Source organism: Cynoglossus semilaevis, chromosome 9 (assembly GCF_000523025.1).
Source record: "Cynoglossus semilaevis isolate Cse_v1.0 chromosome 9, Cse_v1.0, whole genome shotgun sequence".
Lineage (NCBI taxonomy): Eukaryota > Metazoa > Chordata > Actinopteri > Pleuronectiformes > Cynoglossidae > Cynoglossus > Cynoglossus semilaevis.
In genome coordinates this window covers 3,065,342-3,093,277 of record NC_024315.1, presented here as the reverse complement: position 1 = coordinate 3,093,277, position 27,936 = coordinate 3,065,342, and the positions used below count along the sequence as shown (strand labels likewise).

At 41.4% G+C, this 27,936-nt stretch overlaps 3 protein-coding genes and 1 long non-coding RNA gene across 6 annotated transcripts in view; 2 read left to right on the top strand and 2 right to left on the bottom strand.

Moving 5' to 3' along the window:
* LOC103383409 (nidogen-1-like) overlaps window positions 1-10,697 on the bottom strand; it is an 18,259-nt gene extending 7,562 nt beyond the window's left edge. The window contains exons 1-8 of the mRNA XM_017035489.2: window positions 9,404-10,697; window positions 4,200-4,502; window positions 3,600-3,826; window positions 2,117-3,030; window positions 1,895-2,035; window positions 1,496-1,741; window positions 781-981; window positions 467-691 (exon numbers count right to left, since the gene is read on the bottom strand). Coding sequence (XP_016890978.1) covers window positions 467-691; window positions 781-981; window positions 1,496-1,741; window positions 1,895-2,035; window positions 2,117-3,030; window positions 3,600-3,826; window positions 4,200-4,502; window positions 9,404-9,619 — 2,473 coding nt within the window. The 5' untranslated portion in view covers window positions 9,620-10,697. The remainder of the gene's footprint in view (window positions 1-466; window positions 692-780; window positions 982-1,495; window positions 1,742-1,894; window positions 2,036-2,116; window positions 3,031-3,599; window positions 3,827-4,199; window positions 4,503-9,403) is intronic.
* Window positions 10,698-11,166: 469 nt separating this feature from the next.
* Window positions 11,167-17,666, top strand: LOC112487449 (uncharacterized). Its single transcript, XR_003050532.1, has 6 exons — window positions 11,167-11,300; window positions 14,224-14,374; window positions 15,583-15,762; window positions 15,917-16,108; window positions 16,342-16,508; window positions 17,568-17,666. It is a non-coding gene; the product is annotated as an uncharacterized LOC112487449 (long non-coding RNA).
* On the bottom strand, window positions 13,341-22,325 carry slc22a7a (solute carrier family 22 member 7a). 3 transcript variants are annotated; one of them, XM_025058292.1, is made up of 12 exons: window positions 21,641-22,325; window positions 18,912-19,092; window positions 18,098-18,209; window positions 17,557-17,660; window positions 16,338-16,492; window positions 15,911-16,079; window positions 15,647-15,770; window positions 15,289-15,398; window positions 14,991-15,205; window positions 14,536-14,644; window positions 14,189-14,395; window positions 13,341-13,532 (listed from the first exon to the last, which is right to left on the bottom strand). In XM_025058292.1, the coding sequence occupies exons 2-12, from the start codon at window positions 18,986-18,988 to the stop codon at window positions 13,424-13,426; spliced, it is 1,491 nt and encodes a 496-aa protein (XP_024914060.1). In that variant the 5' UTR covers window positions 18,989-19,092; window positions 21,641-22,325; the 3' UTR covers window positions 13,341-13,423. The 3 variants fall into 3 exon arrangements, with proteins under 3 accessions (XP_024914060.1, XP_024914059.1, XP_008314683.1); XM_025058291.1 differs by having other exon boundaries at window positions 18,098-18,511; window positions 21,641-22,324; XM_008316461.3 differs by lacking the exon at window positions 21,641-22,325 and having other exon boundaries at window positions 18,098-18,507; window positions 18,912-19,068.
* LOC103383368 (heterogeneous nuclear ribonucleoprotein L-like) lies at window positions 21,036-27,772 on the top strand. Its single transcript, XM_008316460.3, has 13 exons — window positions 21,036-21,434; window positions 22,703-22,815; window positions 23,219-23,456; window positions 24,218-24,303; window positions 24,412-24,508; window positions 25,336-25,396; window positions 25,543-25,602; window positions 25,687-25,853; window positions 26,121-26,242; window positions 26,349-26,547; window positions 26,711-26,768; window positions 26,855-26,962; window positions 27,371-27,772. The coding sequence occupies exons 3-13, from the start codon at window positions 23,226-23,228 to the stop codon at window positions 27,424-27,426; spliced, it is 1,245 nt and encodes a 414-aa protein (XP_008314682.1). The 5' UTR covers window positions 21,036-21,434; window positions 22,703-22,815; window positions 23,219-23,225; the 3' UTR covers window positions 27,427-27,772.
* Window positions 27,773-27,936: the final 164 nt, after the last annotated feature.

The following is a 27,936-nucleotide window of genomic DNA, read 5'->3' as shown; positions in this document are numbered from 1 at the left end:
GCAACTGGGAATGGAAGCTACGTGTTTGAAATGTCCTGCTTACAGGAGACATGATGCACATGTTGCACGCAGCTGAGTTCTGTTTGCTTATCTAAACTCATGAGGCCTCTTGAGGTTCCCATCAACAGATCTGCACCTGCACTTTTACCCATGACCCTGCCTATTTGAAAGATTCACCCCCCAAACCCCTGCAGGTCAGAATCTGGACAACCTTCACTCCCTGCCAACACTGTCGCAGCTGAAGCAATACAAAGGGCAGCAACAGATTCCTGTTTGTGTTGCTGTGATAAAGGTGACGGGATCCACCCATGGGTCAAACCTAAGGGTGCTGATCCACTGACTCTGATCAGGATGCCATCTTTTATAGATATTTCAAGGTTTATAAAAAGCTTTTCTTATTATTCTTAACATTATTTAATCAGATCCTTTGAGTTTTTAGGAAGTTGTTTAAATGACGTGCACTCACTGTGGACTGATCCCATCTTGTTGGTCATAGCATATCTGATCAGCTCGTTCTGGTCATCGAACCACACAAAGATCTGGTCCACACTGAGCTGCTGGGTGGTCCTGAGGTCCTCGCTGTGTGGGCAGCTCTGGAAAGTGATGGTCTGACGCCACTGGTAGCTTCTGGTGTCCACGGTTCCATCAGGCAAAGTGATAGTGTATTCACGGTTGGAGGAGGAGGTGATCACTGGGAGGAGGGGGTGGGGAGAATGAAAATGAAAACCATAGCACAACGGCAACTCTCCTTCTTCATACGCTTTTAGTTTGTTTGCTCACAGTCGCGGTCGTATTGGTAGATCTCCTTGTACGGGCTGATGTGGACGGAGGATCCCAGTGGGACTGTGGGCAGGTGTCCCTCCACCTCGGTGTTTACTACCAGGTGTTCGTGTTCGTCAATTCCTACGAACTGCTGCCGGATGTTCAGACGCTCATTCCCTGGATAAAAAATTACCTCAGCCTGTCGGGAAAACACTGCACCTGTGAAGGAAAAACACCAGGAATATTGGTTAAATGGTACACTAAGAAATAGGCTACCAGGCAGTAACATAATTTGTTAGGCAATCTGTGAGACAAACTGGTACTAAACCTAGTAATTAAACTGACACACAAACTGGAAGATAAACTAGAAGGTTAAACTGTCGGGTTAAACGCCATGTAAACTGCTACATTAATCCAACCCATAAACCAGTAGGTAAACTGGTATGTTAACTTATGGGTAACCTGACACTACTAACCTGGTATGTAAAATAGTACATATTATAACATTATACATAGTATAACAGATACATAGAGTGGTACGTCAAAGAGAACAGATAATTTGCTAACTAATGTAATGGGTAAACCAGTACAAAAACATGCATCTTACCAGGTGGTAAACTGGTATGATAACTGGTGTGTAACTGGTATATTACTACTAGGGCAACTATTATATAAGCATGGACTAAATATGGATTGGTTTTGGATGCAGAAAACCTGGTCCACTGGTTCCTACCGATCAGACTGAAGCCATTTTTGTAGCCGCGCTGCTCCAGAGCAAAGGCCCAGCCGATGACTCCTCCCAGGGAGGACAAAGGTTGCAGTGATGGCCCCACACTCTTGGGAATGTTACTGATGGCCACGTAGGCTCGTCCATCGTTGACCACCACATAGGAGTGCAGGTCATTGTTGCTAAGCTCAACCGGTGTAGCACCCACAAACAAACGACCATTCAACTTTCCGTTCATCCTCTGGGGTTTGCCTGAAATCAGACATTATTGTACAGTAATGAGTATAACTGAGCACAGGTTCAGTCAGACGGAGACATCCCGCAACAACAGTAACAAGGACAATTTTAAAATTCACTCAAAGAGAAAAGACTTTGAAAAGAAGTTTGTCTGAAGGGTCTTCTTACCATCTGGAACACAGTCCTTCCCATTGCCGTAGTAGCCAGGCCTACAGTGGCAGCAGTAGCCAGTGCTGTAATCCCGGCAGTCAGCAAACACGGAGCACTTGTGTTTGTTGTCAACACACTTCTCCGAACTGTAGGCAAATACTGCAAAAAAAAATCATCGAAGTAGGAATCAGATGAAAAACAAATGGAAGACGAAATGTGGTCTAGAGTCTGAATGTTTACCGTTAACATTCAGATCTTCGTCTTCATCCACCACGACGATCTGGGGCTGCTGTGGCTGGGACTGGCCTGGCACTGGTTGAAATGGTTCAGGTATAATGTATCGTGATTGGTCTGAATCGGTGTTAGGTGATTCTGGTGCAACTGGATGATATTTGGGTTCATTCAAACCAGGGCTGATGTATCGTGGCTGGACCAGATCAGGTGTAGGGTATTCTGGCTCCACCGGGGTGTATTCAGGGTCAGTGGGTGAAGGGCTGGTGTATCCTGGTTGGACAAGGTCAGGGTCATGATTCTCAGGCTGGACTGAAGGGGATTTAGCATCCGTTGATTGAGTACTGTTATAAATTGGTTGTATCAGATCAAGGTCGGGGTACTCCGGCTGGACTGAAGAGTACTGGGCTTCGTTTGGTTCAGGGGTGGTATATTGTGTTTGGACCAGGTCAGGCTTCTCCGGTTGGACAGAAGAGTACTGGGCTTCGTTTGGTTCAGGGCTGGTGTACTGTGGTCTGAAGACGGGGTCTTTGGTTTCAGTTTGGTAAGGATATGAGGACTCAGTGTGGCCAAGGTAAACCACATCTGTCTCTTTCATTGTACTGTAAGTTGGTGTCACAGTGTCCAGTTCTGGGTCTTCAGTCCTAAACAGACCTGGCTCCTCTGTCTCTGGTGTGGTGTACCATGGTGTGATGGTCTCTGAGTCCTGGTACGTGGTCGGATATTCAGTGGGAGCTACTGCTGTTTGAGTCTGGTACTTTAAGGAGGTGGTCTCAGTTTCTTGTAATCCTGGTGGGACTGTGACTAGAGACTCAGTCGTAGCCCCTCCCTCCAGAGGAACTATTCCTGGAATAATGGCAGCAAAGAGCCGTGAAGGACCCACCTCAAACACCCAGACTCCTCTTCGTCCAGAGTTGGTCTTCCTGTTTACAAGAGGGTAGCAATAAAATAAACAATTGAAGGCATATCATCAAAGTTAGAGGTTGTCAGCGTTGGTGGAATTCCAGTTGGGCCTCGAGGCTTTTTGCTAAATGTACTTGACATGTACTTGGTTGGGTTGTTTTTTTTTTAGGATAGTTCAGAACCCCTGGACTAGGAGACACAACTCCATTAGATTCGGTTCACATTTACATTGTCTTTTCAAACTGGGCCCAACTGCAACATCACACACTTACTGACCCGACCATAAGGAACCATCATGTATGACCTGAATATGTGCTACATTAATCAGTGCCTGCACTTTCTGCTATTATACATCTGCCTAAAAGACCTTTTTCTTTCTTTTTCCTTCTTTACCTTTGACTTTTTAATTTGCTCTTTAAGCGCTCTTTTTTTAATCTACACCCAATTCACTTAAATTTGCTGGTTTGGTCCCCACCAGGTTTTGTGTCAGTTTTTATAATTGCCCAAACAAACAAAGCAGACTGTCAGAGAAAATAAACTCTGGTCATTTTAAAGTGGAAGAAAACAACAAGTGTCAGCAAGTTCTTACTGAGTAAGTGCCCTGACAGACGCCTCATCATCAGTGGTCGTCTGGAAGTACGTCCCCTGTGAGCTTTTGAACCATCCTTTCACAACACCTTCATTAAAGCCAGCTTCAAGAACTTTGTGCTCGCCCCCAATTGATGTAGAAAGGAACTGCAGGCCGTCAGTGGGATAAAGGAGAATGGCACAGGCGGAGGATGTCATGAAGGCCACAACCAGTTGGAAGGTGTTTCTCTGGGGGTACAAGCAGGACTTTGTTGAGCTGCACATCTACAGTATGTTCTTCTTAGTTCTTCATAGTTATTCTTAAGCTATTCTTTAAGCTTTTCTTAAACAGAACTGGGTATTTATAACAGAACTTGTACAGTTTGACAGCTTTTGCCTACCTTTCAGTGTTTTCCATTTTACATCCTTCTTTTGATCAAAGGGTCAGGTCATAAATGGCTAACCTTTGCCTATCTGTATTTAGCTAAAACCAAAATTTAATTTGAAACCACTTTACTTCAAAGTAGTTTAAAGTATTTGCATTAAATCTCTACAAGAATAAGAAAATCTCTTATGTAGATATCAGGATATGAAATATATAGAAGGGTCTAATGTGTCTAACCTTGACATCCAGACCATCCCCTCGTCCTGTGCTCCCCTGGGCGGCCATGTTGACCCAGGTGACAACAAGGACACTGTGGGGTGCTGCTTCTTCGTCTGTAGGAAAGGCTTGACTGATGTGCAGGCTGGCTCGTCTGAGGACGTCCACATTGCTGTCCACCCTGTAGAAAACGTGCCCCTGTCCATCAGAATTGTCCAGGTCTCCCAGCAAGGCGGCAATCATTGCGAAAGTGGACGGCATCTTGCCGAGGTAGTCAGCCTCTGCAGGGGGTTTGACGACTGACACAAATCCATTAGTGTTGATCTGTAACAGAAGAAGAGCCGAAAGTTTTCATTTATAATGTTTTAAAAGGGAAGATGGGAAATAGTTTCATTTATAATGTTTTAAAAGGGAAGGTGGGAAACAGTATTTCTTTTAGGCCAACTTTAATCTAAGCTTTGGCGGTTCTCTATCCTGTGGTTGAATTTAAGTTTAATATTGTTGAATATTTGCCAATTTGCCTATTGGCTCTACTTTGGGTCATTTTTGGTTAATCTCTGTCGATCTAACCACAAATATTTGCTTTCTGTCCTTTTATTGAGTTATATTTACAACAATCTTTGACTTGAATTGATCATTTGTTACTTAGTCATATTTGGTTAATCTGGTTATTTGTTGCTACTCTGCTATTGAACGAAAGGTCTTTAGCTTTTTGGCAGTGTTGAATATTTGTGGCCAACTGTAACTTTTTTTTGGCAGCTGAAAAATGTATAAGTGAGAGTCCAGAGAGAAACTGCAGCCAGTGTTCTGGGTCCTGCACAATAACGCCACTTTCAGTGGGAAGAATGGCATCTTTTCAACTTCTGTAAAATCTGCCTGAAAAAGAAGGCGAGAAAATGCCATGGATTTTATAGATGGAGCATAAAAATCAAGACTGTCCCTTTGTCTGAATATCTGTGTGTGTGGTGTGAAGGCACAGGGTGTAGACGACACAGTTCATCTCCCATATCGGCTCGGTCAATCCCTGTAGAGTTCAGCAGTGAACACTTGTCTCCGACTTAAGCCGATGTAGATGTGATCAGATTGTCCTTTCATGTAGGAGTTTTTGTCCTCGTGAAGCAGAGACTGGTCCCTCTCTGACTGAGCAGAATGAAATTCTTTCGAAGGTGGAAGTGAACAGATCAAAGCTGAAACCTGAGTCTGAATCAGATGAGAGGGGTTGGTGGGCCGAAGTGTTAAAGGACAGGTGAGGAAATCACTGACAGTGAGACACTAGCAGGCTTTCACGCTCCAGTGGTTCTGTAAAACACACAGAAACACTCTGCTGTGTTTTAGCAGGAAGTGGATTGGACAATATGAAGCCTCAGATTGGTTCAAGTCAGTTAAGGCCAGTGTTTCCCAGCCTTCTTTGAGCCACAGCACACCACAAATGTTGTTGTATATGTAATGAAATATAATAATATTCTAGTTTAAATTTACTAAAAATCTACTCCTGTTTAGTTGAAGACAATGCTGATATACTGGCAGGAATTGAAGAAAAACAGTCACAAAGATCTTCTTCAACAACTTCATCTGCTGCCACATAGTGGACAAGTTTGGGACCAATTGAGTGACATTGGATAATTGAGTTTGTCAGCGACACACATCAGGTCTGAGGGAAAGGTGTAGGAGTGACAGCAGGTCCCCAAAGTCCTCAGACCTACTGACAAACACTTCCCTGAAGCTTACAGGAAGTGCAGTGTCAAACAGATGGACGGAGGACGAAGACCAGACTGATGTGCAGACGTCCCTACTGTTGATCTCCATCCTCTGTCTCTAAACACAGACTGTTTAGAGACAGAGGTGCTGTGTTTACATTTGTGATTGGAGCAGTGCCACCTGTAGCACTTCATTTTACGGAGGAAGTTTATCTACAAACTTTTTCAAATAGGGGGACACAAAAAGGGGGGTTGAGAGATAACAGGGAGGGGGACAAATGAGGGACGGTGTGTGCAAAGATAAGAGCTACTGAGCAGCAACTAGAAACGACGGGCACTGATATGGAGTCAGGTTTGGAAGACCAGGAGTGGAGGGAAATCTATGAAACAAATTAGGGAGAAGACGGACTCCCTAGTTTTAGTGAAAGGATAACACTTCCTGACCTCTGTGGAAGGGGCTTTTTTTTTTTTGACAATGCCCTGCTCAGTACGACTGGGTATGTTTGGCTCTGGGAGGCTGTTTTGATTGTCAGATTAGCTTTGTCGTTCTGATCAACCTTGTTGCGACCGCCCCACAGTTAACTTGTTGTTACATGTACCATTACATATAGTACAAACATCAAGCGTGGGGCTTTGTTGGGCTGTGAAGTACTTCCAGGCTAATGACACGTTAGCTCCAGCTCGTGAGTGTGAGCAAAGTGTTCCGATGCATTTCTACAAAAGGTGGACTGAAGTGTGACAGATAAGTAGGCAAAAGGCAAGATGGACTGACGGGAGACATTAGTGATGGACAGGAGGGACAAGTGTGAGCAGGCGGCAGTTGTGTCTCTGTGTACTGCTGCATCATCTCTTTTCCATCAACCAAATAGAAACTAAACTCTTTAGGAGAAGACAATATGCTGTGTAGGTATCTGTGCACCTCTTTAAGTGTGTGTGTGTGTGTGTGAGAGAGAGAGAGAGAGATAGAGAGAGATTTCATCACACATGTCTGTCCTCTGAGGTCATGGTTAGCAGCGTGAGAACACAGTAGGGTGAAAACGCCCTGCGGTGCCGACAGCTGTTTCTGCTGGAGGACAGATGTCCTATGTCTGTCCTACAACACTCCAGATGTTCCCACTCCACAGAGACATCGCAATGTGTCTCGAACCCCCATCACGACACAACACTGAGTGTGGAGCGTACTGTGCAAAGTGGAAATGGAAAGATGTATGTTTTAGGATTTTGAAACTGATCTATAAGAGACGAAGGACGAAGGACGGACCAGGTACGGACCAGGTACACGAGGGGACAAGAGGCTAGCAGAAAGACAGAAGGTAAAATGGGACAGAAGAACGAGAAGAAGAACGAAATACAAACACACAGGGGCCAAGATGAATCAAGAAAGGACTGAGGGAGGACGCATTTAACACAAGTATGGGACAGAGGACAGATGAGGGGACAAAGGACCAAAAATGGGAGGGATAGGTGAGAAACAGCTGATGGACAGACAATTAACTGAGAATGAAGTATAAAGACACAAGTCAGTTTTATTACTTTAACCTTATTACGTTCAGTATAATTAATAATTAATCAATTCAAATGTTTTACATATTTTCTGTGTAAGACTCATTTTCGATGCTGCCACTGAGTTTACAAGGCAACGTAGATTACTGTTGTGAATTTAAATGCATCCTCGAGGGAATGTTGGTTTGATACCAGACACCGCTGTCTGTCTGTGTGTGTGTGTGTGTGTGTGTGTGTCAGGGGTCAGATCAGAACACCGCTGTGAAAAAAGTCACATTAGTTTCTGCATGTGGTAGAAGATCACTTTAAAGGAAACCAGGTCCTGACTCCTTGTTTGTGCTGCAAGCGCCCCCTGTTGATCTAACTGCCCTGAGGAACTGAGGCTGAGTTGGAGTGTAAACAAAGCTGCCAACGGGGATGGAAGAAAAACATTATCACAACCACTTTGAATCCACATCAGATGAGGTCGTCCTACCTACTCTGGTTCAGCAAAGCTCATTAAAAAAAAAAGAAAAAGATTTTTGTCTCACAAGACAAAAGTAGCTACTGCTGCCTCGTGTGGTCGGTTTACATAACCGAGGTGCTGAAAAGAACACATTTGAACTCGTAAACGCACGCAGTTGCAGTCCATGCAGGACATTGGTGTCGGACGATGACTGGTTGAAAAAGGGCAGCCCAGGAGTGCGATAAAGCAGCGAGAGCGGCAATCTGGATTAAATGTCACATGACTTGAGGAATGCGGTTGTGTGTTTGAGTGTGTGCTCTCTGTGGTGGCCTTTGATTGCTTCACACTCATTGGTAATAACCTCACAGACACACACTACAGACGTTGTCTGTGTCACCGTGTTGTGTCAACAGATGACCTGATACAAACCCTTATCACTGTTAAACACACACACAGAGAGAGAAAGGAGCTGATGTTGAATTATTCAGATGCAAAAAGAAAATCTCCTCTTGTATAAACAAACAAACAAAACCGGAGGCCTGTTATCAGTCAAACTCAATCAAACTTGATCAGTGGCGAGGTTTTTTCTTCTCAGACTCTGAGTTGTTCTCTCCTCGACGTTCACCAAACCTCATTCAGAAAAGCTGTCGTGTCACTGTCAACTTTTCATGTCATTGTCAACAACCCGAATGTTTGTTCCACGTCTACACATAAATCAACAAAACACGCTCACAGATAGGCGCGAACCATACAGCAGCGCCCCCTGGATCAGTGTTTTTTGTCAAAACCACAAAATAGGGCATACATTCTTCCACATGATGTGATCAGACACTTCTAACGACACAGTCACAGTGATGTAGACAACCTCTAGTGGACAATATGGGAATTGTTTCTTTCTACATTTCCTTCTCATCTTTCTATTGAGCGCATTTTACACATTTCTATTGTATTTTTGTTTTACTTTATATTTCACTTGTGACGATATATATTTTCAAACAAATTTGCTGTTTTTGCGTTCAATTCTATATTTAATATTTTTTAAACTTTCATAATGTCATCTTTTGCCCAGTGAATCTGATATTTCTGCATTATATATATATATATTTAGAGTTCTGGTTTTTAACATATATAGATTAGAGTTGTTTTTTGTAGTATTTAAAGATGCAAAACTAACCATCAATGATTTGATTTCTGCATTAAAAGATTGTGACAAAAGATTGTGACAAAAATTTTAAAGCACAACGTACGTAAAAATGGACAGAAATGTAGACATTTTGACCAATTAAAGTAACGTGAGTTCACCGTTTTTGTCATATGCGTCAAATATTTAAATGCTTTCCCAAATTCTATGCTTTTCAGACAATATTTTTGACTTTTCTAAAAGTGTATTTTTATTCTTAAATGTCCTTTTCTCACACTCTACACACCTTTTTTCTACTATTGTCTATCACTTTGGAAATATGAATTAACGTGTTCTTATATATAATCTGGTGGCCAAGTTAGTTAATTAAGAATCTTATTTTGTAGATGTAACTTTTTAAGTAACTGTTGCAAGTTAGTGGACTGGGTTCTGGACTCACGTGGACTCTCTGGTGCTGGGCATTAAAAAAGAAGAAGGTTCCCTTCAGGTGCAGCTCGGTGCTGGAGTCTCCACCGGGCTGCAGCTCCTCGTCTCCGGCTTCTATTCCGAACTTGAACAGTTCCTGTCGCTCCAGAGCACGAACCCGATTAATACCTAGAATGAGACTCAGCAGGAGCAAGCAGAACCAGAACCGGTTCTGGGAGCCGCAACCCATGGTGCAAGAGCAGTAACGGCAGCAGCAGCAGGAGCAACAGAGGGAGAGGAGCGGAAAACAAGCCGGGAGACACGAGCTAAGAGTGAGAAGTGGAGCAGGAGCAGGAGGAGGTGGAAGGAGCAGGGTGGAAAGGATGGAGGGGGAGGAGTGAAGGAGCGAGAGAGGAGGAGGACATGGAACAGCAAGGAAAGGATGGAGGGGGAGGAGTGAAGGAGCGGGAGAGAAGGAATGGGTTTTTTTTTTGGTCCCTGGTTATTAGTCAATGCCACACCACTACTGACTTCTGTGGACGACTTAGGTCACGTGTTTTAATCTTAAAGATCAGAAAATCGGTCAGAATTCAAAATCGCAAAAAAAAAAGAAAAACTGCTTTTCGCAAAATTCACATTGCAACAAGTTGCTTTTGAATAATAATTAAAAAAAGCTACACCGCATCAACAGCCGTTCAAAACCACTCCTCCAGACCCTGTAACACTAGTTATCAATAAAATATTTATTTACTTAAGTAGTAGTAATGTTAGAAAATATATTGAAAACATTTACACTGTTCTATTGACATATTTATTCCCTGCATGTCACTGTAGTTTCACTGAAACAACTGCACTTGTATCTGACTGTCAGTCTCACAAATTAAATTACTTTATTTCTCCAGAAAGAACAAATTTATGAATCAATATTTTACCTTCATCCGGGTTCTTATTACTAAATATAACAAACCCCTGTTTAATTACTTGAGACAAACTCAAAGTAATTGTTTTTTCCCCCATTCAACAGCCAATCAATGAAAAAAGAATCGGAAACATTTATTAGAAACGAGCAAAAACAACACAAAGTTCGATGATCAGAAGTTATAAACAGTATATTATACATCTGTGATCATGTTTCCATTGATAAATAAAACAGTCAGTAAGGTTTGTCGTTGGCGACATTTTCTCTGGGTGTGGCCTCGGTACGTGCGGCACTCCTCGCTGCTCTCTGCAGCAGCCAGGTGGCGATGTGGATGCTGACGAAGGCTCCGCCGGCTGCCCACAGCCAGTTCTTCCTGAACCAACTCTGAGTCTTCATTCTGAAGACAAAAGCTGTGAGAAAGAACACATTCAATGAATTTTCGGTATTTCTGTAAAAATAAAAGCTAACTCTGCTACACCAAAATTATGTCAGTGATCCACTGTTCTTGTGTCTCTGTAAAGTTTGGAAACAAGAGAAACTTGTAAAATGTAGGGGAAATTCAACTGCTGGCTTTCATCACCATCTACTGGTCTATTATAAGAACTGCAGCTTGCACTCCAACTCTCATTATGTTTTCATGCTTGCACTGATGTATGGCCACTTTCATAAGGGTATTTTGTTTAATGTTGAGTCATGAAAGATTGGATTAATCTTCATAACAGCTTTCTTTGTCTGTTGTGTTGTAGATACTGGGACTCATACCTGAATCGCCTTCACTTGTTCTTGGGATCAGCAGTAGAAGAAGATGAATTCAAAACATGTGAGACGATGCCAGGCTCAAGGATGTCGTTTCTCTCTGGTTGAGCTTTCAAGGTGGACTTTATGTTGTACCAGCCCCAGTGGATAAGAACAAGACTTGTGCCCATCACAATCAAGACCTTGTTGTCCTGCCAGAACCGATGCAGACCCATGACGACAGAGCTACAAACATCAGCCAGCATGATGATTAGTAGTAAGTAGTAAACTTTTTTTAAGATCTTTGTTTTAAACTACTAACTCTCCAATAGCAAACTAACCAATTGAAATACGTGTTTAACATGATTTGTTGGTCTAATGTCGCCTAATGCAATCCCTTTGTGTTACTTAGCTTAATATCGATTTATTTTACAATGATTTCAAACACCAAATTCACCATAATAAAACCTTATCAGCGTTTAAAATTGCAAAATGTAACAGCTGATAAGGACAGTTAAACAACCCAACGTTGGTGTACTGTGGGGCAAACAGAATTCACCGTCCTTCTGCTAGAAATCTTTGTTGATGTTGAACAATTCATACATCATAAATACTAAATGAATTTGAGCTTAGATTTTTACAGTTAATGTATACAATTGCCGCTACAAGTTCTGAGACACACACTGGTCGACAATATACATAAGTCTCAGTTGCAGGTATTTAGGTGTCCACGAGAAACAAACAAGGCTCGTAAGCTATTTGTCTTCAAACCTGAGTTATTTAAATTTTGAAAATTGTACAACCACATGAACAGAACTAACCTGATGAGGCAGCTCACCTTCAGAGAACAACTTCCTCCGGCTTCTGTTGGGCGACCATGACTGAATGACTGGCCGAGCAGGGCCTGAGCAGATTAAAGGACCCAGCCCATATAGCTGTTTGGAGTAAAGGGTAATAATTTATACAGAGAATCCCCCCTCCCGCCCCCCCAAAGAACTACATATTCTATTATAAGGAAGAGTTTTGAAATATTTAACTCGAGGCTGCACTGTGGTGCGTATATTTCAGTTTGAGTTTTATAGACAGGCAGTAGCGATGGCGACTATGTAGCTCATGAGACGAGGGCGTCAGAGAAGCGATAGCAGACGTAATACGAAAGCCTTAAATCTAAACGACAAGATATTATGGTCACATTAAAAGTTACAAAAAATAAATACAATTTCGATTTTAAAATGGTAATTATATATAAGAATAAAACAAATAATGTTTTACACTAAATTATAATTTATTATTATTATTTTATATTATATATTATACCTTTAAATCGGTGCAGCAGCTCCAGTGACAGGAGGCTAAATGAACCTCAGCTCAGCTCTTCTCACAAACAGATCAGATTATCTGAGAGATAAACTTTGACCAACCCAACCTGTTGAATCTCAGCCCCAGCCCACATCTGGGTTTCACTTTCTGCTGCTAGATAAAAATATGTCAACATATGTACGTAGCATATTAATGGTTTAATTTCTTTTTCTTTCACCTAATCTTTTTTACTGCTACTACTGCTGACTATTAGTATGTAGTAGTAGTGGCTAGTACTTCGACTAACAGCAATTGCTGTGCTGTAATTTGAGCTGCATATTGAGACATTTGTTCGTTTGTTCACATTCCACACAACTGCATTCAGGTAGAACAGAAGCCTGTAATTAAAGTCAGCAGCTTTTTCTGCTAAACAGCTAATCAACTACAGCATCTTGTCTCACACTAAACTTTGCAGAAACAAAAGTAAAAAAAACCCACAAAAAAAAAAAAAAAAAACAGGAACACGTTACTAAACACACACATATTTACCTTTATTGTGGACCTGAAAAACAATCGATGTCACGGTGAAAAACAAGTAAAGAATGATAGTGACGTAGAGGATTAATGTCTGCCTTGACAAAAATGACCTTTGAGCTTTTGAGATAAAGTTTGAAAAGACACACACATATAAATATATATTTAAATATATATACTGTATATAAATATATATATATATAAAACTATTATCACAGCATTATGTGTCAATGTTAGAGTGGCAACTGTCTGATGATAAGACCTGAAACAGTTAAATAGTTGTATGATAAGTCTTTTCAAACTTTATCTCAAAAGCTCAAAGGTCATTTTTGGCAAGCATTAATTTTCAGTCATAATCTAATATACCGTATATGTATTAATAAGGATAAATACGTCGCAAAAAAAAAATATATATAATCACGAACTCGTCGACGTCTTTCTCTGACAAGCACAAGGACAAACAAAAAAAAAAAACAGTGGGCAAACATTTTTATTCTTTTTATTTTTTTTTTCAGAGAAAAACATATTCCTCCATCATGTACCGCATATTCCTTTGCGACATTCTTTCTACTGTGGTTGTGAGGTCCGTCCATTAGAGGGAGCTTCAGTGCGTAAACCAGATCCTCCTGAGTTCTTTAGATTCAGATGTTTCAGCTCAGTGTCACTCCGCAGGTGTCTTCACAACAAAAAACAAAGTTAGAGTTTTACGTTTTTGTTTGTTTTTTTCCCATTAAAAACCAGATGTCAATAGCGGACAGTTAGCTAAAATCATCCACTCAGAGCAGAAATACATGTTCGAAACACAAGGCGATTTAGCATCATTTAGCATCATTCACGACATTGTGCGTCTTCCGTCGCCTAAGCTTCAGTAAAGTTTCAAAATAAAACTAATTTTAGCCTTTATTCTGTTAGTATCGCAGTCTGAAAGACACATTATTTTGAAGAAAAAATCAGAAAGTAATAGGAAATGGGCACTAAATCAAGGTGACTTAACGGTAACTAGTTCTCGTTATTATTTGTTTGTTTTTATACATTTTGTAACATTACAAAATAGATTTTTTACTTGTAGTGAGGCAGCCTATTGTATGTATGTATTTAAATAGTTTTTGTAGCAACTGTTTGATGCTACTGACGAACATTACGTATCGTAAGTGACTTCCAGTAACACTGAATCATTAAGTGACATTTTAAATGAGTGTTTTTTTTACAACACTATCACAGTTTGTAATATTTCAAAGACCAGTAAAAACGAGGGTCATTTTAAATTGCCATTTATCAACTTCACTAGCTTTGTCAATGAGTATGTGTGCCCCCTGGTGGCTAAATACGTACCGTCCCTCTTCAACGTCGCTGATATTCTCTGGCAGTCGAACGTTAAGGGTCTCGGGCAGCAGGAAGACGGAGATACCACTGATGATTCCAGCACTAGCAAAGATCAGTGGTGGCAGGAAACCCCAGACCTCCTCCAACATAATGACCAACGGCGCTAACGAGCTTCCGATTCGACAGACAAATGAGGTGAAGCCCAGACCACACTGCCTGTCCCATAAACACAGCCTCATGTTAATGCATTATTCACAAGTATAACCAGCTAGTCACTGTGAACATGGGAGTCACCTTTTTACAAACGTCTTTACAAACTCTTTTATGAAAGCTTTTTTTTTTTTTTTTTTTTATACCTAAGAACAGTTGGGAAAAGCTCAGCAGTGTACAGGAAAGCTGTGGTGAACGCTGCCTCGGAAAAACCCTTTGCAAGAACTGCAATGCACGTCCGCAACACTGTCAACTCTGCAAGACACAAAAGTTGATACGGTTAAAGTCACCAGGAGATGCTGAGAGAGTCCAAACTAAAACTGAAACTGAAACATTATTGCAAATAACCTAAAAGTAAAGCTTATCAAGACGAGGATTGCTAAAACAGAAAAGAAATTCACATAGTTCTGGGTCCTCTAATGGTGTCTGGTACAATTACAGCTGATCCACATACAGTAACTGTAACAGGTTGTTTTTCCTCTGGCTCCTCTGATGCTCTTCTAGTCAACATATCTTCCCACTCTTATTTTAAACACCTGACATTTTTAATTTTACTCTCGGTCTGAACAGAACTCCATATTGAGGATAAAACTGATTCAACCTAAAGGTATTGCTGTGTTGATTCCAATCAGTGCTCCGGTGGTGATCAAAAACCACGCCTGGCCGTTCCTGCGGCCGATTGAGTCCAGGACAAAGAAGGTGATGATTTTAGCAGGGACCTCAATGACACTGTAGATGAAATGTGTGAGGTAGAGGTTGAGGCCAAAACCTGAAATCCTAAAGCTGATCCCGTAGTACACGAAGGCTACGGTGAACCTGAAGACACAGTAGCAGATTACAGTGAGTGTCAGAGATCCCAGTGGGTCAAACAGCATATTCCCTGAAATCTGATGCTGTACCAAAACAGTGCAGAGCAGAGGGTGATTTTCCTCAGCTGGGGGGTTTTCACCAGATCCAGGTAGGAGGCCTTTTTCTCAGATGCCACAGAAACAGTCACTTTGGCCAAAGTCTGTAATATGAAAGCTATCAACCGTAAAAAAAAAAAAAAAAAGGAAACCAAGTCACTGTAGAACCGTTCTATTGACAGGGATCACTGCTGGTCTAAAAGGAATTTATTACAGCAGAATACATTTGAATTTGCTCTCATTCCCGGGGCCTGCTTTGTCTAATTAACTTTTCTGTTTCTCCACTAGATGGCGTACTTGGTTGATGGCTGCTACTATACTAATGTACCAAGAAATTAAACAGGCAACTCACCTTAGTGTCCAGTTTGGACGAGTTTGTGTTCTTTCCATTAATGGCCGCACAGTTTACCAAATACTTCTGTGCTTCCTTCACCTTCCCTTTAACCAGCAGCCACCGAGCGGACTCAGGTATCCACCTGAACACACACACACACACACACGACCACTGGACTGTAAATCACATTACACCTAACCTGACAATATTGATATACAGTATATATATATACACAGTATGCATGACTATATTATTGGAATTACTAGACTTCTGCTTCCTCACCACCAGGAGGCAATGGCAACAATGCAGGGCGCTGTGACCGCGATCAACAGTTGTCTCCAATCCCGGATGAAGTAGGCCAGCAGTGCCAGACACATGTTACCAACGCTCCATGACAAACTGACAACAGTACCGGTGAAGGTTCGGTGCTTCACATCTGACCACTCAATAGCTACACGTCAAAAAGAACAGAGTGAGAACGTGAGACAATGATCCAGAAATTTAGAGAAGTTTATTTTTATAGCAACAAGATAAAAGTTAATCACTGGAGAATTTCCCCAAAACAGCTAAAAAGATAACGATATGCTACAGAGAAATAGCTAAAAGTATCAAAACAAGCCTTGAAATTGCTAGCTATCAACTGTATCATCAATACACTGGATGGATGGATGGATGGATGGAAGGATGGATGGATGTGTGGTTTTCTTACGCAGTGCAGCAGTGACGATGGATATCCCACTAAGCAGTGCACCAGACAGCGCTCTGGACACGGCAAACATGGTGTAGGAAGTGGAGAAGGCCGACGTGAAGCCCAGCACGGTGGAACAGACCAGAGACACAAGAAGAGTGGGCCTCCGACCTAACCTGGCACGTGAAGAAGGTAAGTAAAAGTTAAAGTAAAAAATATTCATGAGATTGGAGATATAATTAGACATTAAAGTCTACTATGTAATTTTAGTACAATACTAAAGTCCTCTGTGATTGAAATGATATCCATAACAAACTTCAACTTTCAAAGATGGTTAATCAGTTTTTGTCCACATTAATATTTACATTAATAACGTGCAGTTTTTCCCGTCCTCAAAAGTCCACAGAGGAAATCCACTGTTTTACATCCACACCAAAATCCATTTATATAACACTGACTCGCCCATAAAATCAACAGCCTGGTGTTTGGCATGTTCACAGATGTCCTTAGAGAAAATCAACAATTTTGTGTCAACGCAAATTTTTTTTTAGAGAAAATCAACAATTTTGTGTCAACATAAAAATTTTTAAAAAATTAAGAACTATTATTCAAAGGTAAAAAATAAAAAATAACACAACACAAAAGCCACTCCAAGGTCCCTAAAAAAAGCTCTAAATAAATATGGTGTTATATCATTGAGAAAAAGTTTTTCGATGTGTTTTTAAAATCACACACGTGTTGTGGATCCACTGCTGCCCTGATTAGTGAATTAGTGAATTAGTTTCTGGCTTACATGTTTGAAATACTTTCCTCATATTTGACACAAATCACAACCAAGAACTGCTGCGTTTTAACAGCAGCTAAAACGGACATTTTTCTCTATGGAGTTTGGTGCAGAAGAATAAGAGCCAAGGGTGAAGTGATTACGATCACTAAAAGTCACTGGGATCTTGTTTTTCTGCCAGAGTGGGTGTGTTTTCATGTGTGTGTGTTTGTTCGTCCCTTGACTCTAGCCACACACACACACACACACACTTTGGCATTACTTTGGGCTATTTTTTAAATAAGTTTTCCTGTTATTTGCTTAAGAAGTCACTTTATGAAAATAAAAAAAGGAAATCTTTTATGGTCATTTTCCCCAGTTTGTGCTTCAGTTTAGTTACAGCCTTTTAGGATTGGAACAAAAAACTCTGTATTTTTGTTATTGTTATTATTATTGTTATTGTATGAAGTCACTCACTTGTCCGACAGCTGTCCAAAAAAAATGCTCCCAATCATGACACCAAAGAAGAAGTACGTGGCCAGGGCCTGATTCATCCATTTGTCGTCGCACACAAGGTCCCACTGTGGAGACAGGGATTCAGGTTAGAGAGCAACCACAGACAGACCACATTTACCCCAGATCTGAACCAGAACCAGAACCAGAACCCATGTTTGAAAGTGTCAGTTTAGATTTTGTCGGCTTTATCGTGTTCATACATACTGTACCTTTGAAAAACAGATTAGTTAGTTAAACAGGTAGTTAACAGTTAGTTACACACACACACACACACAAAGTAATCATGCAAACTCCATAGAGAAAGACAATAAGTTACGGCCAGGACTCAAACTGATGATCTTCTTGCTGTAAGGCAGGATCACCGACCACCCTGCCACTGTGTGGCTCACTGAACAGATGTGGAGTTTGCAAACTACTTTCAGTCAAGTCAGTAGAGAAACAACAGGTGACACTGATATTGGACCAATCTGGTGTTGGTGAAACACTGATGTGAACACAGTACCTCAGTAGACGTGGTGGAGCTGAACTGTGAGTTGTCGTAGGACCAGCCACGGGGACACGGTGCTGTCCTGTTTCCTTGGCCCAGGTCAAAGCTCAGTGGGGGGTCATAGACCCTGCAGGAAACAAAGGAGCCGCCACCATTAAGAGGGATTCTCTGCGCCAGCAGCTCGGGGTCCAGACCCAGACCCCGGTCCTCCTCTGCACTACCCAGGGCACATCGATGAGCAGGCGTGGCAGAGATGAAGATGTGCACGAGAAAGTGTAGCGCGAGGACGGCACGAGGGACACACAGAAGGACCATGACCAGGAACTGGTACCTGGAGAAGCCCCCCACGTCGTCCAGGATCTCCTCAAACCTCATGATGGAGGGAGAAGAGGTGAGTGTCGTCCTCGTCCTTGAGGCTCCTGAGTCTGACTGAAGCAGACGACAGCATGACTGTGACGGTGTGGGACGAAGCTGAGGGAGGGACCGTACATTACTGTGTGTGTGTGTGTGTGTGTGTGTGTGTGTGTGTCTGCATGCTTGTCTTAAATTAATTGCTTGTCTTTATTTAATTAAGGTCCTCTCAAAGAAAATGCAGTTCCTTCCAAAGTCTTTCCTGAGTTGTTTTTTTTTCTCACCAACATCTTTGATCAAAGCAGCTTCATTCAGGAAACTTGTGTAATTTACTTTGGACAAAGAAATAAAATCGATTCACCAAACTCAACACATCACCAACACCAACATTTCTAACAATCAGAAGAAGATCATATCTGCAGCCTGGCAGACTGGACAGACTGGACAGACTATATTTTTAGTCAAAAGAAAATCAAACCTTTCTGTCGTAGTCTTTGCGTGTTTTGTGTGGAGGTTTTTCAACCTTCGTACTCTGGTTTCCAACCATTTCACCATATCTACAGTCGAAGTGTGAGTGTTAGGGGTTGTTGTCTTTATACGTGGCCCAGTGGTGGACTGGTGAACTCCTCGTGGTGTACCCCGTCACAGCAGCTGTGATCCTGAGAAAAACAACAAAATGTGCTATAACATATAACACATACACCGCTAATACTACAAATCCAACCTGTATACAGGGGCTACATAGTGGAGGGCCAACTGTGATACACATTTGTTGTGATCTCGTGGGCCAGATTTGGCCCAGGTTTGACACGTGTGGTCTAGTCTGATGAAGATAAGAGAATTATAAAAGAAAACATGAGGAACACCTTTCAGCCTGGAAAATCAGTGATAAGAGAAGAGGAGTGACCGTCAGTTCACTTCTCATGAGACCGTCACCGGATAATTTCTTCAAGGATACAGTTAACTACACAAAAGAGCTCAAAGTGAGACATATGATGTATTGTTTTATCTACAAGTAATGAGGTTCTCCACACTCTTCCTGCTGTCATCAGCTGTAAACAAATGAAAGATGCAGAAAGAGAGCAGATGAATGGAGACTGAGGAAGGTCAGCTTTCCTGTCACCAAACAGAGACTCTCTCAATGCAGAGCTCAAGTACGTGAGGAGAAGTCAGAATCTAGGTCAAAATTTGTGTCAAGTCAAGACGGGGTCTAAGATGATAGCAAAAAATGTATTCAAACCAAAGTCCTCAGAAAAAGGTGAATAAATAATATCAACTGGAGTCAGAGTTACTTTTGCTCGAGTTCAAATCCAGTCACAACTCGTCTCGTCTACATCAGGACTTTTTGTTTTCTCTTAGGTTTTTGCGTAGACCTCATGATACCCCCCGAGGTTTTCCCAAGATGTTTGACTGATGGATTGGCTCCAGCCATCCACACATGGCCGGACAGATATGTCCGGTCATGCGTGGAATTATCCATGGATCGTGGTCCTTCAGAGTTTCCTGGAATTGGACATTCAAGAGTCCTCTGACCTCAGCTACTACAGCGAAAACAAAAACCTCCACCACAGTGATGTTACAAAACAAACCGTTTGATCATGCTTTGCTGACTGTCGGCTGTTTCTGGGCTCTGTTGATTCATAATTGTATTAACTGAACTGATCCCACAGTTGGGGAATTCTTGTGTTACCAGCAGATCTGGAGGCACCGTGTATGAAGTTCCTCTGGGAATTGAACCCAGAACTACCTGTGCGCTGCTACTGAGGTGGACGTGCCCATTGTTACACGATGGATAGCAACGTGTCGTATAGCAACGACGAGCGTTTCAGTGCCTCAGTGTTTATCTTGCTAAATATATCATCCTGACTTATTGGCTAAATGGTTTATTTGTTTAGCTTTTCTTTTAGTGTACATTTTACTGCATTTCTTTTTCACTATTTCTTTGCTGGTTTAATAATCATTTTGCAAACTGTCCTAAATGTCGATGTCTCTTTTGCTAATGTTTGTCTATCTTTTCAGAGAACTTTTTGCATTTTCTTTTTTCACCTAATTATCAGCCATTTTCTTAAACTGAACACTTTCATTTACACATGCAGTCATTCCAGTTATGTGAAAACCAGTAAACAGCCATCAGATATAACCCTCACTAATGATGTTGTTTGAAAATGATTTTTTTTCCACAAACTATTACAGCCATCTGCTCCACGTGAGGAGGTGAAAAACCATGAAATAATCCATTTCAAAGGAAATGGTTTAGTGAAACAAAAGCCTCAGTCGCTTCCTGACACACTTCTGTGTGTCTGACAGGTGTGTGTGGAAACCCCCCCACCCTTACCCCTTGCCCTACTCTCGCTCTCTCTCACACACACACACACTTCTAGTGTGAAGTTTTATATTGAGTTTTTGAATCTTACATTGAGACTGAGCCTGTAGATTTAAACTGAAAAGAAGGGCTTTTGTGAGATGATCAGTGTACGTATATATATATATATATATACTGTACTTTATATATATATAATATATATGTATACTGCACTGTCTTTTCCTGGAACCTCCTCTGTTTGTTTTTGTGTTTTAAGATTCGACTCCTCCTCCTCCTCGGTGTCATTGGTACAGCCAGGTGGGACTTCTCACTTCTGTACAATGTGAAATTTGATTTGACGTTAAAAGCATTTCATTTCCCTAAATGTCAGACCTGGAACATCTGACAACTGAGTTTGTTTGTCTCTGATGGTGTAACACAGTGAGACATCACTGTTTCTTTTTCATATCTGTGAAAGTGAAAATCAGTGAGAAGATGATGGAGGAAGAGAGAGAAAACCGAGGGAAGAGGAAATCATCTTCATCGTTCACCTCAGTGATGGAATAATATAGAGAAAGAGAAGAACGAGGAGAACGAGGACGAGGAGAAGGAAGCCACCAGGAGACCAGGTGTCCTCGCACTGATGACGGTGATGCTAAAGACGAGGTTGAGGAGTCGGGAGTAGGACTCAGAGAGGAGGTTAGTGACCGTGTCCACAGTCTTTCATTTACTTTACTTCTTCTTCACAACAATGTCTACAGATATGAAATCCACTGAAAGCTGAAATGAAATTGAACTGAGCTGGAAAAAACCCACAGATCTCATCATAGAAAGAGATTACAGCACTACTTCCTTTGTGCTCAAAAACAGAACGAGGTTTTAACGACGACGGACAGCGACCTAACCACAGGCCTCGTTGGTGATGGAAACCTCTCATCATGTTGTTGGTTGTTTTTCATCAGTATTTTCCAAACTAGAGTCTACAGAGAGATCAGCAGCTTTACAGCCCAGCACACAAGAGTTGTTCATCGACAGCTTCCTTTGCCCAAATCTCTTATTTTGTAATTTTGGTGTTACATAATTTTTGCCGGGACTGTAAAAAAAAACATTCCACAGAAGGCAGCAGCATGTCATCATCACCACCACAACCTGTTATTAGAAATAGTTGTCAGAATCATATGAAGCAATAAACGTGTCCTTCAGGACTTCCTGCAATTGAGCTGATAATGATTGTTTTTTATCTTATTGTGGGGTTTTTTTTGTTATTTTCCTCCATAGAAAAATAGAAAAAAAAAACTTTTTTTCTGGTTTTACACAAAGCACGTGTAACATCTGCTGTGAATTGGTGCAATCAGTTTATAGACTTAGACTTGAACACAGGCAGACTTAGTAAAGAGACTTGATGTGATTCTTCATCTAAACACTAGGGGCGCTGTGCTGGAACTTAATCAGGATTAGATTTGGACTTGCTACTAAACACAGGTAAACACAGGTAAACACAGGTTGCAGGTGCCTTCATGGCATCCATCGAATGGAATGTGCCATGAAGGCACCTGCAACTTGAACACCAGGAGGCCGCGGGGGCGGGGGGGGTTCTAAAATGAGCGAGTTGCTCTAGTTGGTGGTTTTCTGTAGCCTCGCTGTACAGTACTTCCTTTAGCTTTTCTTTCCTCTGCTGAGGCAGCAGAGCTGCACAGATTGGCTGAGAGGCCCTGACATCAGAGCTGGTTCACAGATCTGAGTAACCGAACAACCACAACAGAACAAAGGATGATGTAAAAGACCGTTCAGTGGGTTTGCAGATATATATATATTATTGCAGAACTAAATCTATAGAAAGTACGTGCACCACACGAGCACGTCCGTGAAAAGAGACAAGACTTTGTGGCTCACTTTGACATCAAGTTGTTTTTACGAGTTTTCTGATATTTACACCGTTTAAAAATTTTATAACCATTTTTCTTCAGGACAGCCTTAAACACCGCACGCCGTCGTCTCCGGTCATCCATGTGCGTGGGCTCTCTAGTACCACGGTGGAGGCCGACTTGGTGGAGGCGCTCAGCAAGTTTGGCAGCATCTGGTAAATCATTAGAGCAGCTCAATTTAGCCTCAAATCACAGGTGTTTGAAGTAGAATCCAGTCCAATTTACTCAGTGTTTTGGTCTATTCTCACATCCCTTGTGTTTGTCTTTGTGTCCATCATCTGTACTATCAAGATTTAAGTATTTGAGTCTTAAGTATTTGAGATCATGTTCGTGCTCCTCTGTACAAGTCTGAGTCCAGTCCCAAATATCTAGTGTAAAAGTCTGTGTCTGATGGTTTACATGGTTACAGTTACAGGTTCTGTTTGTTTCTATAATTAGCTATATTGTCTATGGGATCATAACAAACAAAACAAAAAAAATCTGCAGATAAATTCATCTTTTATCTTATAAGTTGTGAGACGAATCTCACGCCTGTCTCCCTCTGCTGGTTGTCTGCAGCGACGTCATGATGATGCCGTTTAAGAATCAGGCTCTGGTGGAGTTCGACAGCCTTGAGAGCGCAGAGCGCTGCGTGGCGTATGGGACTTCCGGTGTTGTGCATGTGGCTGAGCAGCAGGTGTTCTTCAATTTCTCCACCAGCAGGAGAATCAGCAGAACGAAATACAGTCAAGATCCTGTTGGCAGAAACAAAGTCCTGCTGCTGTCGGTCCAAAACCCGCTCTACCCCATCACCACTGTGAGTCACGATCCAACTGCTGTGTCCCGTGTGACCACTGTGAGTCACGATCCAACTGCTGTGTCCCATGTGACCATCACCATCATCACCATTAGACCTCTAATGATGCATCTCTACAATTGTATCCTCTAATCTAAATAGAAAACTACAGTCGTCCCTCGCTGTATCGCGGTTCGGCTGCCGCGCCCCATATTCTTGTATTGCGATTTTTTTATCTATATCGCAGGTTTTTGCGGTAGATATAAAAAATGTAACTTTCCAACATTTTATTTTTTTGTTATAAAATAAGTATTTTCTAACCTTAGAAGGAATAAAAAAGAGTTTCTAACACATACATACAGGGTATCGCAAGAAATAACCTCTACGTACGGTTAAACGAGATATGTGAACGTTTCATGAAGTTTTTTGTTTGTTTGTTTCACGCCCTACGATGCCTCGTAGGGTGTTCGTAATGGGTTAATATACACGTAAATAATATAACTATCGCGTTTCTACATCGCGGTCTGGGAACATAACCCCCGCGATAAACAAGGGGCCACTGTATACGAAAGTACGTGAATGCTTCCTCAGCTGACGTCCTCCATGCAAATCCCTTTAACCAACTCAGATACGGTAGATTTCTTGCCGTTCAACCTTGTACATCGGTCATTGTTCAGGCAGAATTTTTCTTTTTACCAGTCTACGTTTTTTTGTTTTGTTGTGCATTTACTGTTCGAACTCCGAAGCCAGTAGTTAGGACACTTTCTCTCTCTGTCTTCCAGGACATCTTGTTCATGGCCTGCAACCCAATCAGTCCAGTCCAGCGCATTGTCATCTTTAAGCGACACGGCATCATGGCCATGGTGGAATATCCTGACTCTGTTGGTTTACTGGTTGTTACAGTGATAATGTCAAGTGATGATGTCACGTGTACTGTTCCTCATCATGGCTGTTTATCGTTAACAAGTTGCTAAACATTTATGTCAGTGTCGGACGCTCGTAAAGTCAAACTGGCCTTAAACGGAGCCGAAATCTATACTGGCTGCTGCAGGCTGAGCATCCAGTACGCCAAGGTAAACACGCACAAACAAACAAACATTTATATTATTGTGGGGGGAAAAATCACTAAGGTGACGTCCGATATTAGCATAATTATGTAATATCTCTAGGATATTATATCGGTTTTTGCTCCGATAATGAAAACCCTATAAAGCAATGCCTGACTTTAGCCAAACGACGTGTGCCCTAAAAATAGTTTTGGGGATAAACAGCTGCTTATGAAAGTGAAAGCCACTAGATGGCAGCATTGCTGCTCATTTAATTCATCTATTTTAATAATCATGGGATCCAAAGGATGTATGTAGAACCCATCGGTATCAGTTGATATCAGAAATGAACTGATTGGACGATATCTGCATATCTGACATCCCTAGTTTTAAACAATCACAGTGAGACGTTCCAAAAGTTGTATTACTATCGCAGACAGACGTGTACATTAGGGCAGTCGTCGGTCAGAGGTTCCATGGACATCAGAGTAGGACTCTGTTGAAGTGGAAAAAAACAAAACAAAGTCATTTCTACTGTGTACATTCAGCTGCAAAGGCATGGAAACATTCCACTACCTGCAGTGAGCACCTGTGCAGTGTGGGAGCCCGGCTGTGCCTGAGCGGTCGTCTCATCGAAGCCTTGTTTTGCCTGTGGAGGCCACATCAGCTCAGACTCGGTCCTGTCTCACTGTCTGGGCTGCACACGGCGGTGGTTATTGGCATGTTGTAAGGATATATAAACTGATAAATGGGCTGAAGATATAGAAAACGAATGACAAATTTGGAATGAAAGAATCCTTTCACACATACTATCACACCCCCCTCACTCAGACTTTGTTTTGTTGCCCCTGCAGCCCAAAAGGTTGAATGTCTTCTGCAATGACCACAGCAGCTGGGATTACACCAGACAGAGAGGTAACAACGTTCACGTGTGTGTGGTGTGTATCTAATCTACTGTAGTACTGTGGGTGTTTCAGAAGACAACCCTTTTTTTTTTTTTTTTTGGAACTCCACCAGACCCTAAGTTCCCGTGGTGTGTGTGTGTGTGTGTTTGTTTTCAGAGCAGGGAACGTGGACCCCACATCAGTCCATCCTAGGAGATGATCCATCTCATGTGTATGGTATTGATGAACAGCCAATCAGTGGTCATCTAGTACTAGCCCGTCTCCTCCTCAGAACATGACCTTTAACCCTGTTTTCTTTAGGTCCACGCTGCTGCCCCCTGCTGCCTGTGCCCTATGACAACAGATATAGCAGTGGTGAGGAGGTGCAGAACTCTTCCTCTGTCGTCATGGTGGGCGGTCTCCATCCCATCAAAATGAACTGCAGCCGCATCTTTAACCTTCTCTGTGTTTATGGCAATGTGGGCAAGGTGGGTATGTTAGTGTAGTGATGTTTTTATTGCTGGGTATTGGCAATTTCTACCTTCAGGAAATAATTTCAGACAGAAGTATTTATGGGTTGCAAAGTTAGAAATTACTGGATTAAAAGATTACTGGAAGCGCCAAAATTTGAATTCAACAAAACAAAGTCAATACTTGCACTGCCCAGTTTTTGTTGTACTTTCCGTACTTTTATTGTCAATTTATCGTTAAGCCCCAACAGAAGTTCATTTACTGTGTAATTGTGATGTCGGCAGGTGAAGTTTCTGAAAAGTGTTCCCTGCACTGTGCTGGTGGAGATGGGGGACAGGTACGCTGTGGACCGAGCTGTGACTCATCTCAACGACATCAAGGTGTTTGGCAACAAACTAAATGTCTGGTAAGTACCGGGTTCAACTTAAAGGGACAGTTCGGCTGTTCTTGATCTAATTTACTGACTCAACCCTAAGATCAGTGGTCACCTCTGTCGTTCCTTCTTCACCCAGTTGGTCCAAACAGCAGGTGGTCATTCCCACTCAGGTGTTCTCGCTTGATGATGGCAGCAGAAGCTACCAGGACTTTAGTCTGAGTAGAAACAATCGCTTTAGTGATCAACGTGCCAACTACAACGTCATCCAACCGCCCAGCGCTATCCTGCATTTTTACAATGCCCCGCCCACCTTTAGTCAACAACAGCTGCACCAGGTAAAATTAATAATTAATTAATTAGTTAATAATATATATATAATACCACACATATATTATTAATATTATTAATTAATTCAACAATAACACATTGGAACAATAACACAGCTGCTTTCACGGCTGAGTTGAATGAACCGTTTCTCTCTTTCTGCTCCGTCTACAGCTCTGTGAGGAGAACAGTGTTCCATCTTTTATTCGGTTCAAAGTCTTTAAGTCCAAAGGTGAGTTTCACTCTTCACCTACAGAATATTTCTATTTAACGTTGTTTAATTTGAACACCTTCTTTTCTTCTCCTTCTTTATCTCAGCCTCATCAGTGACCCCTCAGACCCAGTCAGGACTGTTAGAGTTTGACACCAGAAATGCAGCAGCGGAGACTCTGATCGTCCTGAATAATCACAGGATCACAGTAAAGAGTGAGTGTTCAGCACTGAAGAGTCAACAATAAAACAATAATCAAGACGCTCACAGCTACAAACATTGTCAATCTATTTTTTGTCTTTTCTTTGCTGACCTAAAGTTATTTTATTTATCTGTATCTGTATCATCTATAATGTAACAATTTAACAACCTAAAGTTATTTTATTTATCTGTATCATTATCATTATCTATAATATAACATTTTAACTAACTTTACACTTCACTCTGTCCTATTTTTTTTATATATTTCATGCCAATCTATGATTTCAAGTGTATCACTATATTTCATGCCAATCTATGATTTCAAGAATTTGATTGTCGAACAAACGAACATCTTGAGGACAGGAGATGTGTACCGCTGCCTGTTCTGACATCAACATCACTGTGGTTTTTCTGACCTGCAGACAGTTCCGCTCAATTCACCCTCAAACTCTGCTTCTCCACCTCCACTCATCTCTGATCCGAAGACAAAATAGCCTTCATAGGAACACCGCAGACGTGTGACTGACAGATTGGATTTGAGCCAAATACAGGAAGTAATTTTTTTTTTGAATGATGTCAGAGATTTAAATAAATTAAAGTGTTTTCTTTTTAGAAGCACAATGTTCACTGTGTTAGACAGACTTTTTTTTTTCAACCAGAATTAAAATTTGTTAGTAGCCCAGCCCCAGAAAACATTTTATGTAGATTTTACATATTTTGTATTTTTATTTAATATTTGGCAACAACTTCAGTAAAATAACATTTAATTGACCATAAGACTATAATGAACTATGAATACTTGGAAATTAAAGATGGTGTGATGGTGTTTAAGTAAAATTTTGTTTCAAAACATAGACCCAACATCAGGATAGACACTTTATCCACCAAAATTCATAGAAACCATGAGAAAAAGTCCAAATCTAGAGCTTTGAACTTCAAAGCTTTGATAAAGAATCAGCAAAAAACAAACTATTCATGTGTTTCTATT